Genomic DNA, 13,494 nt, shown 5'->3' on the forward strand with positions numbered 1-13,494 from the left:
ATTAACGACTTTTTAACCACTGTACTACGTGACCACTCCCGGAGGGCAATCATCAGGTTCTTGTCTGCCAGCACCTCCCTTAGCCCCATGGACAACAAGCTCCTTGAAGGCCATGGCCATGTTGTTGGACTCAGTGACCCTAGCGCCTAGCAGACTGCCCGGCAGAGAGTAAGCATTCAATAAAGATTTTTGAATGAATAACTCAGATGTGATTAAGCTTATCTGTACTTGCCCCATGTAAGTATCTGGTTTCTTTTGGTTTTTGTTTGTTGTTTGTTTGGTTGGCTGGTTGATTTTTTTATTGTTTTGAGGGATATCTTGAAATCTTGGTAAACGCACTCCAGTGTAATTGATAAGCAGCCCTCATGCAGATTGCCCAAGGGTACGAAGCTGAAAACAGCAAGTTCAATCAATTGACTTGCACATCTGGAGGGAGCACATGTTTGGAATGCTATAGGCAGAGGCAGGCATCTGACCAGCCCAGGAGCTCAGCTCTTCCCTGTAGCAACCACAGACTCAGGGCATTCTCCTTGCCCGTCCCATGGCCTACCCTCCTCCCCATTCTTCCTCCCCATATACCTCCATGTCAAGAAGTACAAAGCTTTAAGTAAATTTCCTTCATGAGTAACAACTTTTCCGTTCTACTATTTTAACATGTATTTTCTTTAAGGAAAAAAAACTAATAAAGTCAAAACAAAATTAAACAAATCTAACCCACAGCTTTGCTCCTTCACAGAGAGATTGACTCCCTTCCCAACTTGTTTGGCACCTTGGCATTTACTGTAAGAATGAAGAAGATTGAATTTCATGTAGTGTGACCTTTTGAAACTTGGGATGATCATTAGCATTATTCTGATTTTCACCCTCTCTTGCAACCAGTACAGAATTGCATGACAATTTAAAACTTGTCTAGATAGTTCAGACATTGATTTTTTAAAAATAGCAATTTTGTGGGTAGCTGATTTGTTTGTGCTTGTTTAAACCCTTCAAGTAATGAAATGATTATTGCTATCTACAAAAGAGGTGAACATGTCTTTGAGCAAAGGCTTCACAGAGAAAATAATTATGAAGCTGTCATTTCCATAAATACTTTGACAGTGAAATATCTACATAGTATTACAGTGACTGTTTCAAATGCAGAAAGAGGTATTGGCCCCAAATTCAGGACCAGCCCTCTGGAAAATTGTAAAGAAAGGTAAGTTGGCCTCCAGCGTGTGAGCTCTCTGTGCCCGAACTTGGATAAACATCCTTGTTAGGAATTCTGGATTCTAGGTTCAGTAGTACTGCTACCTACAGGTGTGACCTTGGATAAATAAATCACTTCTCCTCCCTAGAGATTTTTCACCTTTGAAATGAGTGGTTGGGTTAAATGGCCTCTAAATTCTTTCTGGATTGCTAATTCTGTCTTTGATCATTCATTTGTTCATCCATTTAACTAGGATCATTTTGGTTTCTACTTCTCTTCATCTAGTGCTCCCATGCTAACTAAAATTGCCTATGGTTTTTTCCACTTTTCTGAACCCCAGTTCCACGGCTATTCTAGTCCCTTCATGTGGTGGCCTCTTTAAATCCTTCTCATCTCATCCAAATTTTCCCTCGTCTTTACCATTCTCATGGGCCCCTCTTCTCTGCTGGGTGGTGACTAATAATCCTTGTTGAAGGATCTTTCTCTATATAGGGGCACTGGAGATACAATGCTTTTGTCCTTCTCCCCTTCTCCTCCCTCCTTAAAAAGAAAGACTTAGTAGAAATTAAAACAGAACAGATGAGCGTGATTTTGGCTTCGGTGAAGTACTATTATATGTAGAAGGAGCTGCAGACTTCACGGTGGTGAATTACTGCTTAGTTTATTAAGAACTGAATAAAAGATTGTTCCTAAAACAGATACAAATTATTCTCTCATGGTAGGAATTTTTCATGTTATTTGAAAACTTAAGAACGTGTGTACTTGTCCAAGATTGCTAGACTGTAATCTCAGGGATTGCAGAAATCATATCTATGTTCAGTTCCCTTCCCCTCGTGTGCCTCATGCCATGTCTAGGTAGGTACCAGGCACTCAAAAATTATTGGTTAATCAATGAATGACAAGCCGTCTTGTAATTTTGTCCATGAGTCAGACAGAAATGTGTTCAATGGCATCCACTTCTGTTCTTACCTCTCAGATAGAGGTATTCTTTGTTACTTTGATTTCGTGTCATCTTTTGACCCTAATTTATACACATTTGCAAGTCTGTCTGCTTTTACATCCAACCTGGATAAGGCTGGCAAGATCACAAATTAGCCTAAGAAAATTATGTATGACAAATTGTCTGATAAACAAGATAATATGATATTAACTAAACACTTCAGAATTGACTACTATTATACATCATCCATGGAAACTATCCTTCTGGGACATTAAAACATGTTTGACTTTATTTATTTAAATTAAATAAGTATTATGATTTAGAACCGAAGCACTTTGTACCATAGAATTAAATTTCATTATTCAAGACTGAAAGGGTTAACGTGTAGTAAGGGAAAACCACAATGTAAAGGGAGGGAGTTCTAGAACTTTGACAAGATGTTAGAAAGGGAGCCACCATCGAGTCTGGACAAACTGTTAGTGATAGAGCCATCCATTCACTTAGCCCAGGAGAAACTTACAGGCTATGCCCCTCTGTGTGTCAGGCAGTAGGGGGATATTAACATAATATATATCATACCTTCAGGGAATTTACAATCTAGAGGGAGAGATAAACTATTAAGGGATAAGCCTTGAAAGAGAAATTATTGGGTGACAGAAAGCCATGACTCTCTCCAAGCTTGGGGCAATCAGGAGCTACATGTGAGAGCTACATTTCAAAATGCTTTCTAGAAATATCAAATAGAAAACATGAGTGCTGCCAGTCCCCACTCCCATGTCCATGGCAGATGTCAATATATGATGATGCTACTTTTACTCATTGAGTCTAGCATGAGACCTCAGGCTCTTTTTAATATCATTTCAGGCAACGGTTACCATTTGATGAAAGTTGGCCTACAAAGTAAAACTTACATCCCATCCTAGACAAGTGCTTACCCTAGCTCCACTGAGAAAACTTGCTAATGTATAGCCTGGCTATCTCTTCTGAAAGGGAGATACCACCAAGGTAATAGTGATAAAACTTGGAGACTGAATGGATACTGGGAGGAGAGGACAGGAGACATCAAGAACGATTGGGTCATCCAACATGGATTATCGGGAAGAAGTTAATTCCATGAAAATAATCATAGATGAGACAGACTCTTGGGGTGTAGCTGGTCTAGATATACATTACAAGTTTGAGGTTATTACAAGATACCTAAGTGAAGATAGAGACATTTACCCACCTCGTGTTTCTTGCCAAATCTGAACCATTTTCAATTTTTTATCTTAGTAACAGACACTGTCATTCATTCAGCTGTCTAAGCCAGAAAACTCCGTGACACTTCCCTCCTCCCCATCCCTCAGAACTAATCCATCATGAAGTCCTATCGGTTTTATTTTCTATATCCTTTCCATGTATTTTATACCATTTCTTCCGCTAGGTATTATGCAAGACGTACTCAACACTAACAACTGTTCATTGTTTATTTGAAATTCACATTTCACTGGGCATCCTATATTTTTATTTGCTAACTCCAGCCCAAAATAATCTAATTCAAAAGAAGCAAAAATAGATGTTCAGACTGCAAATGCTATGCTCTGGACTGGACTCTGGGATGGACTGTTATGCTGTCAGTGTAGGATGTTAAGAATCTGGAGACGAATGTAAATTTATTTGACCTGCATAGCACATGTATATTTAAATGGCTTAAAAAGAAAATCAGTTGAGTAAGGTCAAATCACAGAGTATTCCGTGAGGTACAGATGAAGTTCGTAGTGGAAAAACAAAATGTTTTCTCTAGTTTGACATTAGCTGACTCGTCTTCTAAAACTTTGATAATGATATCATTCCCCTAGGAAAGTCGAAGTGCTGAAATTCTTCACATATTTTGTAAATTTATGTGTTACTGAAAAACTGAAAGCTAGCCAACATGAGAGATATCGTCAGGTTCCCTCAGAGCCTAGCAGAATACTATATCATGCGTGACCTGTTTTTGAAATGGGATTTTGTGAAAAACAGCAGAACACCTTTTCTGGCTCCTTTTCTGTTCACTGCTCACACTTGACATATTCCTTAGGTGATCTCATTAGCTCCCATCATGGCAACTAGATTCCAAAATCTGCATTCTTAGCAGGGGATTGTGGTTTCAGGCAATAGAATCAACTCTGGCTGAGGATATGAGAATGCTCACATATTTCCCAAAGAGTTCGGAGAGGCAGGCTAAGCTCAACACCCATTCACGTTGAGAATGCTGTTCTAGAAGAAATCCCACTGTTGCTGAGCCACTTAACAACCATGCCACCGTGCGCCCAACTGCCTCAGCTCAGCTTGCCCCAGTAACAACTCGGGACTGGCCAAGATCTGCCACCACTGCCAGTAAGAGCTGGATGCCTCCACCACCATACTCGCCAAAAGATGGATTCCATACACAACTACTTTCTCACGGTGCATCCTTGCCATTTTGAGTGAGTGGCTATGAGCCCGAGCAGCAAGAAAGACGGGAAACTTGAATTCTGGGTACTATCACAGGGAAGCTCCACTCCTAACTTGGAAAACTTTCCAAATACACAGGAAGGGGGTCTGAAGGACAGTGAGCAGCAACCAAGATGAAAAACATCCTCTACTCTTGGAAGCAACAAACCACATTTTACGAACATTCTACTCAATGGAACATAATGATTAAGACACAGGCAGTGTAGTCAGACGCGATAGGGATCCAGTTCCAGCTTTGCCTCTTACTGACCGGAAGATTGAACATACTAGCCCCTCCAAGGTGCCATCTTCTCATCTGTAAAGTCGACACCTTAATACCATTCCCCTCATAGCCTGGCGGAAGGGACAAAATGAGGAAAGTGAATACCTTTGGTGGTGGCGTTTTCATCCCCACAGGACAAGTTCTCCTCATTATGAATACTGTAAATACGGGCCTCTTATCTCTTCCTTTTGAAGTCTTTTAGTTACAACCAATTTGAGGATTTAAAAAAAGATTCTTATTTTTTTTCTCCTTTATTCTGTAGCGTTTTCTTGTTCACATAAAGATATTTTTCCTAGTGAAAAGGTAGGCGAACATTCCCTTTCTTAAAGAAACTTTTTCCCTAATATTTGTCTGACTTCATTGCAAAAGATTTAGAAATTAAAGAAAAGCAGAAAGGTAGAAATAAAAAAAACCCTCAAAATTCAACTGTCTAGAGATAGCCACTATTAATGGTGTGCCATCTATGTGTCTGTGAGGGAATATTTTGTATCAGCCTTGGGAATCAGAGATTCATGGAACTAGAAGCAACCGTAATGACCGAGAACCACGTGGTTTGAATGAATTCCCCTCCATTCCCAGTGGTTGCTACAAGCCCAGAGGGCTTCTCCTCCTGACTACCTTTACCTGTGTTTTCTCCAGCCTCGCATTAGAGGGGAAAGGTCGCGTGAAACCTTTGTTGCCAGGTTGCAGGTTTTATTTATTAATTTTGTGTTAAGAGGCTTCAAGTTTTATGTGGCAGCCTCGTGTTTCTAAACAGGGGGAGTAGAGAATTCTGGGAAATATTATTTGTCTCAGCAGGAGTCTTTAAAAGAGTAAGAGGGTAAGAAAATTACTCTTTTATTGCAAGGTTTGCCAAATGATCTCTGAGAAGCTGTGATATCATTCATAGGCTGTGCCAAGCTGGATCGAAACTGCTCATCTTGGCAGACATCTAGTGAGCGTGTAATTCCTCGGGGTTGGTATGGGCCTTTATCAGAAATAGTTCCATAGGCAGTATTTACATAACTGTGGTGGAGTGTGAGAATAAACACAGCTGTGGCATTGCCCTAAATATTTCTATTCAGCAGGGAATTAAAAGAGAACTTTATCACTGAACTACAGATAAACACAATTCATCAAGCAGTGGTCAGTTCAACTGGGGAACAAAATAGGAGTTATAAAAGACTGGCCTGCTGAAAATAGCTCCAATCAGCCGTCCTGACTTTATTGCTCCTTTATTTGCTCCCTCCCTCCTCTTTCCCGGTTCCAGAAATGTAGGACTCATCAGCTAGCAAGGAGGTTGTCTAGATTTTTTTTTTTTTTTTAATTCCAGGAGGGAAGTAGAAGGCACTCTGATTTACTGAGCAAGGCCTACTATGGGCCTGCGTGCTTCCTACTGCTTTATCTGTGTCCCTCATTTCAGGAGGGTTTCCTTTCTCTTTCTGGTTATAGAATTGAATGCTGGTGGGGTAAGGGTTTTTTGTTTGTTTTTGCCAAGGAGAAGACTGTTTAACTCTAAGGTGTGTCGACGTGGAAGCATGATTGCCATCATTCTAAGTGATCTGTATCTTAGGAGTACTTCAGCTTCTGTGTATTTTACACATTCATGCAGTTCCCCTTCAACTACGTGCAAGAAGATAGTTACACCACCGGTGTGTTAGTTTTCTAGGACTGCCGTAACAAAGTGGGCACAAATGGGGAAGCTTAAAACAACAGAAATTAATTCCCTCTCAGTTTTGGAGGCCAGAAGTGTGAAATCAAGGAGTTGGCAGGGCTGTTTCCTTCCAGAAGCTCTGAGGGAGAAACCATCCCATGCCTCTGTCCTAGCTTCCAGTGCTTCCCAATCTTGGGCAATTGTTGACTGGGATGTATCACTCCAATCCCTATGTCCATCTTCCCACTGCCTTCTTCTCTGTGTCTCCGTGTCTTCTCTGTCTCTTACAATGACACCTCCTTGGATATAGGACCCACTCTAATTCAGTGGGTAGATGAATGGAATAAGGATCTCATCACCATCCTTACTTTAATTACATCTGCAAAGGTTCTATTTCTAAATCAGTCACATTCTGAGGTTCTGGGTAGACATGAATTTGGAATGATGCTATTCATTCTACCATATACATGGTGAGCTTCCTGGGGACAGCGACACCCAACACATGCTAAACACCTGTGAGTTTTCTTGAAAACTGAAATGTAGGCACAGCATATCTTTGTGTACATGGATTAAGAAATCACTGCATGTTTCTGACTCCATTTTGTAACTCAAGAGATTTACTAGGATTTTGTTTCAATATGCATGCCTTGTCTCTCTATTAATGGTGTAGTTAGGAAAGAACTAACTTGCTTATATGTGCTCATATGTGCAGACAATTCAAAAGCATTGTATTCACTAATACAGTGCCTTTTCCCTGTTACTGAGCCAACAGAAGAGTCTTAAAATGCTGAAAGCATAAATGGCACCTGCTAATATCAGGATTTACAAGTCACAAAGCACTTTCACAATTATTATCTCATTTGATGCTCTAGTAACCCCGTGAAGATTTTATTTTACCACTTCCATTATAATCATCATTATCACTTCATCATCATTATCATCACCACCACCCCTATTGTACAGGGGATAAAGAAACTTGAGGCTCATAGAAATTATGTGACCTATTTGTGGTCAGTGAGTCAGGACTTCTAGTTGTATCTCACAACCCAATTCAAATTGATTTAAGCAAAAAGGGGAACATAGGAGAAAAGTACAGGATATGCTGTGTGTCAGGTATGGCTGGATCCAGCACTCTCAACTCTGTTTTCCTCAGTGTTGGCTTCATTTGCAGGCAGACCCTCCCTTCTTGATGGCAAGATGGCCTTCAGTAGATCCATGATTTTATCTGACCCCTCAGTAGATGCAATAAGGAAAAAAATCTCCTTAACAATTACTCCTGTAGAAATCCTGGGTCTAGATCTCCATGACCCAAATCACATCACACCTACAACACTCAAACCATTGAGTCCCCAAACCACTGAGGCTGAGAATGGGGGTAAAGCTTGTTGCCAGAAAGGGGGAATGGAAACTGGGCAGACAGAATCACAGATGGTCATAAGAGAGTAGAGTTCATAAAGTGACAGAGCTTGGATTTGAGACAAGCCCGATCCACCTGCTCTTCCTCCTCCTCCTTCTCTACCATCCAGTACAGTGAATACACAATGGATACAGGGAACAAAATCCAGAAGGTAGAATGTGAGACAGTGAAGTCTCCTTTCTAATCTTGTCCTTGTGTTGCTCAATTTCCCTCCTCGTTGAACCCACCTGGATACATTTCCCAGAATAGTCTCCACAGTTACAAACATTTATAAAAATCACTTTGACATCAGTGGTATGACACTGCTTCGCCCGTGCTTTTTTCTTAAGATATTATTTATTATTATAATTTATTTTATTTATTTATTTTATTTTATTTTATTTTATTTTATTTTATTTTATTTTATTTTATTTTATTTTATTTTTAGAGACAGAGAGGGACAGAGAGAAGGGGAGGGGGGAACAGAGAGCATCTTAAGCTGGCTTCACGCCCAGCACAGAGCCCCACGTGGAGCTCTCGATCTCACAACCCAGAGATCATGACTTCAGCTAAAACCAAGAGTTGGTCACCCATCCAACTGAGCTCCCCAGGTGCCCCTGCCCGGGGGTGCTTTTTTTTACTTCCGGTGTGTCATGCATTTGTGATTCCCTGACCTTAATGACTTCAGCTACCCAGCCACAGTAGCATTTCCACCCTAGAGTTTTTATTTCCCTTTTCCTCCTCTCCCCCTCCTCCCCTCCCCTATTTCTACTTCATTTCTTCATCTTTATCTCCTTCCATACATTTACAAATTGATGAAGTACTTACTGGAGTTGAAATTGCTTTTAAAAAATGGGTTACGTGAAATATATGAAAATGTTTTTTTTTGTGGTATGTTATCAGCAAAGTATTTCAGAAAGGTAAAACAGTTCCCCATCTCCTTTCGCCCTCACAGTTGCTGGTTAGTTTTGGCACTGAGAAAACTAAGGGGCCTTAGCAGATGTTTGTAGCTCTAGTGATGGCCCCCATTCCTATCGACATCCTGCACGTGGGCCTCATGGAGCTCTTTTAGGTGGAACAGAGGTAGAGGGGATTCTGAAGAACACTTTTGATTGAGAACTTCTGCCTTTTTTTTTTTTTTTTTGACTATAAAAAAACCACAGGCCTCTCTGCTGTGTCCTGTGTGTTCTTTCTTTGGCACTTTAAGACTGATTGGAGGAGCTTGATCCACCTTTTGGCCACTGGAAACCCTGGCAACCAACCAAGCTCAGGGATTCTTATGAACCCATAGAGCAACCTTCCTCAAACTCTAGTTGTATCAGATTTACCTGGTGGGTGATTCCTGGGCCCCACCCCCAGAATTCCTAATTCAGTGCTTTCAGAGTGAGATCTGAGAATTTACTTTTCTAGTAAGTTCCCCAGGTGGTGCTGCTGCTGCCGGTTGGCTGCCCTTTGAGAACCACCACTAAAAGCATAGGACCCTCTAGTTTGCCCCAGAAATAGCCCAAGATCCTCTCTGTACTTCAGGCAACCACAGCCAATGAAAACAAAAACTCATGCATTTTGGCTGATATCAAAGTAATCCGTGGTGACAGAAATCCGAGTAGTGGTGATTTGGTGCAGGGAGTAGCGGAGAGGGGTGTAATAACTGGAAAGGGGGCCTGAAGGGGACTTCTGGGACACGTGTAATGTTCTGTTCCTTGATCTGAGTGGTAGTTCCGCAAATGTGTTCCCTTTGCAAAAGTACATCTGTGCACTGCGATTTGTACACTCTTCTGTCTGTAGGTTATACTTAAAAAGTTTACTTAAAAATTAATGATGCTAAATGCTGTTAGGACCTAGGAGAAACAGGCCTCTTATCATTAGCCTGTACCTTTGTTTACAAGTCAGCTTTCCTCTGGGGGCAGGCTGGCAATCCAACAAAGAAGATGTTCTTCGTTTCCTTTCTTTCTTGCAGGCATCATTTGTGTATGTGTGTGTGATACCTGGGGAGTGGCGGCTTCCCAGACCGTCATTTGTTTAAAAACAAATCCGGGTCTTCAAAAGAAAATATTGTAAATGAAATAGTTGCAGGTTTTAAATTTTTGGAATAACAGATCATGTTAGAATAATTTGAAAAGCACACCGAGGGGCGCCTGGCTGGCTCAGTCAGTAGAGCAGGCAACTCCTGATCTTGGGGGTTGTGGGTTTGAGCCCCACGTGGGATAGAGATAACTTTAAAATCCTGGGGCACCTGGGTGGCTCAGTCGGTGAGGCGTCTCAACTCTTGATCTCACCTCAAGTCTTGATCTCAGTGTCGTGAGTTCTTGATCTCAGTGTCGTGGGTTCGAGCCCCACGTTGGGTTCTATGCTGGGCATGGAGCCTACTTAAAAAAAAAAGAGAAGTAAAAATCTTTAAAATAAGAAAAACTGAAAAGAAAAGCACATTAAGCCCTCATTAATGCTTTTTGAGAACCGTGGTTGGTATTTAGCTATGTAACTTTACTAAAAAGTGACAACTGTGGTTAAGAATTACCTCCCATTTCTTTGAAAAGTGCGCAAGAGGCATGAGATTTTTTTTTTTCTTCTGAGGACAGATGGCACCTAAAGAATTCCCTGTTTTATCACAAAAAACCTTTGGAGTCTTAGGAGTCTTGTTTTGCAAATTTTTGACCAAAGTGCTAATTTTTGCTAAAACTTACCCCGAGACATTCCACTTTCTAAATCATTCCTTTTCTACAATTTAAGTTTATGAGTAAAAAGGTTTACTCACTCTAAAAGTTTGGTTTTGAATGTTAACGAGGCCAAGTTGCATTGGGACTTCTGATTTTCAGGTGATCTGCAAAATTGTTATTTTGAAACTCAGGAGCTAAAGATACTATTGAGCATGAGAATGAGACTTCAGACAGCTGTGGAAGAAAACGAGCCCCCCCCCCCATGGGATGTTGTCCTGCCTAAAGGAGAGACACTGTAATAAAGTACCTAAATTCATGGGATTTTGAGCCTAATGAACATAGGTTTGAATCCTAGCATCACTGTGTGATCTTGGGTAAATTATCTCTCCCTCCGAACTTTAGTTTTTTCTTCTGTTAAATAGGATTAATAATATCAGTCTTAGGGATATTATGAGAAATACATATATAAATAGTAAATATTCAATGCATGGTAGCATAATAATTAAGGGGTGAAATAACAAATGGATCATTTTTATTCAGTTTTGAATCTTCCCAATTCCTATATCTTTCTGATGCAAACATGAATGTAAAAATATTTATTTGCATGTATACATGAATGAATAAACGTGGGGTTTTTCTCTCCCTGCAATAAAAATTAGCTGTCTAAAAAGTATAGATGTGAAGGACAGGTTAATAGTTGTGAGGGATTTGGGATGACAGTGGAGAGGGGAGCATTGTGACTATCGGGGTAGCTAGAGGGAGGGCTTTGTGGGGATGGAATAGTCCTGTATTCTGAGTGCTGTGATTCACAGGGGATAAAATGGCATAGAACCACACACCTACGTTGCACCAATGTCAGTTTCCTGGCTTCGATATTGTATTCCATAACCATAGGGAAAGACTGGGGGAAGGGTATAAAGGACAGAGAGGTCCATTATACTGTCCAAATATATACTATTTTTGCAATGTCATGTTAATCTAGGAGTACTTCAAAAAAAAAAAAATCTATCTAGAACTTCGTTCTTTTACCACAATGACAGTATGCAGATCTCACTCTGTATCTCAGGTGGTCCATATGGAGTTCTGGGGTAAGCTTTGGTGTTTGACTTTTGCCTTCTTTTCTTTCTTTTCTTTCTTACTTGACTTTAAAGAGAGCTCTTAGTGTGCCTCTCTCCCCACTGTGACTGCTTCCTAGGCCGAGTCACTTCTTCATTACACAGGATTAAATGGTAGGGAAGTATGCCACAGACAGGATTCCTGAGGAATGCAAAGTTTGGTCATCTTTGGTTCTTAAATACTCACAATTAACACTGAGCAGTAGGATTAAGCGTGGGGTAGATATTTCAGTCTACTTCCTACAGTAGCAGCAAGCATGTGCGTACATTATTAAAAACCTCTGTGGATTGAGAGGTAAAGCAAGTTAGTATCAGGTCACAGTTTGGAAGTCTTGATATGATGCTATTGATAAGCCAGTCAGCTGAATAACAGGATAACCAGAACTTCTTCATTCAGATGACTTGGTGGTTGAATAACTATGTCCCCAATATCTAGACCAATACCTAGGCATTCAGTGGATGTTTGTGGATGAACAAATGTATTAATGAATGGATGGATGAGGGGAGCATTAAGATAAACCGTGCAAAGCTGACAAAGTCCAAAAATCAGAGTACAGAATTAATTGACCTTTGTGGCCCAGGACTTGACAAAGCATGACCTACCAGGAAACTTTCTAACCCTTCTCTCTCTGTTTCTCCAGGCAGCTTGAAATCCACTCTCCAGATGCTAAGCACACGGTGATCCTAAGGAGCAAGGACTCAGCCACTGCCCAGGCCTGGTTCAGTGCCATCCATTCCAATGTTAGTGACCTGCTGACCCAAGTGATTGCTGAGGTCAGAGAGCAGCTGGGGAAAACAGGCATTGCTGGGAGCCGAGAGATCAGGCATCTTGGCTGGCTTGCAGATAAGGTAAGGAGAATGCTCCCCCAGGAGTAGACATTTCCCCCCCGGGTTCTCCCAGCACCTGTTGCAACCGTGAAGTCAGTTACCTCGCTGCACAGGCTGGATCTCTCATTCACAGGCTCTTTGGACTTCCTGTCCATCTCCAGCAGGCTTGTGTCATACATGGGGGGCTGTGTCCTAATCCGCTTTGAATCCCCCAGAGAGTCCAATATGTTGCAAATTGCAGGTGGTCACAGAGTCTTTGTCGAATGGATGAATGAGTGAGTAGATGTGTAGTTTGTCACACATATGAAGGTCAGGGAAAATAACTTGAAGGCACAATGGAGCTTTTTTGCCTTGTGAGGTAAGGAAGTGGAACAGGTTGCTTAACGAGGGAGTTTCTGTGAGTTTTCACGAACCTGCGTATTAATAATGTGGATACATTCATTTACAAATAATAACAATAACAGCAAAGAGTCCTTAGCAACTACCAGGTGTGAACTCTTTTGATATATTATCTTGTATTTTATCTGTGTTTTAAGCCAGCAGGCCCTGAAGGTCATCATTTGTGAGCACCTATTTTGTGCAAGGCACGGTACTAGGCAGAAGTGAAGTGTATAAGGATGAGTGAAGATTTAATCTTTGTTCTCAGGGAAGACAGCTACTGTGGAAAAGGACCTGGGTCATGTTAACACTGTCACTCTGATTTCTTTTCCCAAGCTACATGATACGTTGAAGATAGTAAAACTCACTTTGCAGGAGTCTGCTGGGAGTTAACCCTTCTCTTCATTTCAAAGGATTGAACCTTTGCCATTATCCCTATACCTGATTGCTGTCCCTTGAACTTGACCTGGAGTGCTCAGGAACACGGGGCTTTTGGAACAGTCTGACCTCCCAGTGACTCACATTGTAATAGGCGGTAAACGGGAATAATGATTGTCGCAATAAACAGCTTTCCTGCCAGTGAACCATGTCATCTGAGCAGGCCCAGTCAAACAGCACTTGAAAGTA

At 41.1% G+C, this 13,494-nt stretch overlaps 1 protein-coding gene across 1 annotated transcript in view; it reads left to right on the plus strand.

Annotated features, from left to right (window-relative positions):
- Positions 1-13,494, plus strand: part of SNTB1 (syntrophin beta 1) — a 220,599-nt gene that overhangs the window by 123,021 nt on the left and 84,084 nt on the right. Inside the window, exon 3 of the mRNA XM_045805722.2 lies at positions 12,303-12,510. Within this exon, the coding sequence (XP_045661678.2) occupies positions 12,303-12,510 (208 nt within the window). The remainder of the gene's footprint in view (positions 1-12,302; positions 12,511-13,494) is intronic.

Source organism: Ursus americanus, chromosome 9, assembly GCF_024610735.1.
Source record: "Ursus americanus isolate L20-20 chromosome 9, mUrsAme1.1.p, whole genome shotgun sequence".
Lineage (NCBI taxonomy): Eukaryota > Metazoa > Chordata > Mammalia > Carnivora > Ursidae > Ursus > Ursus americanus.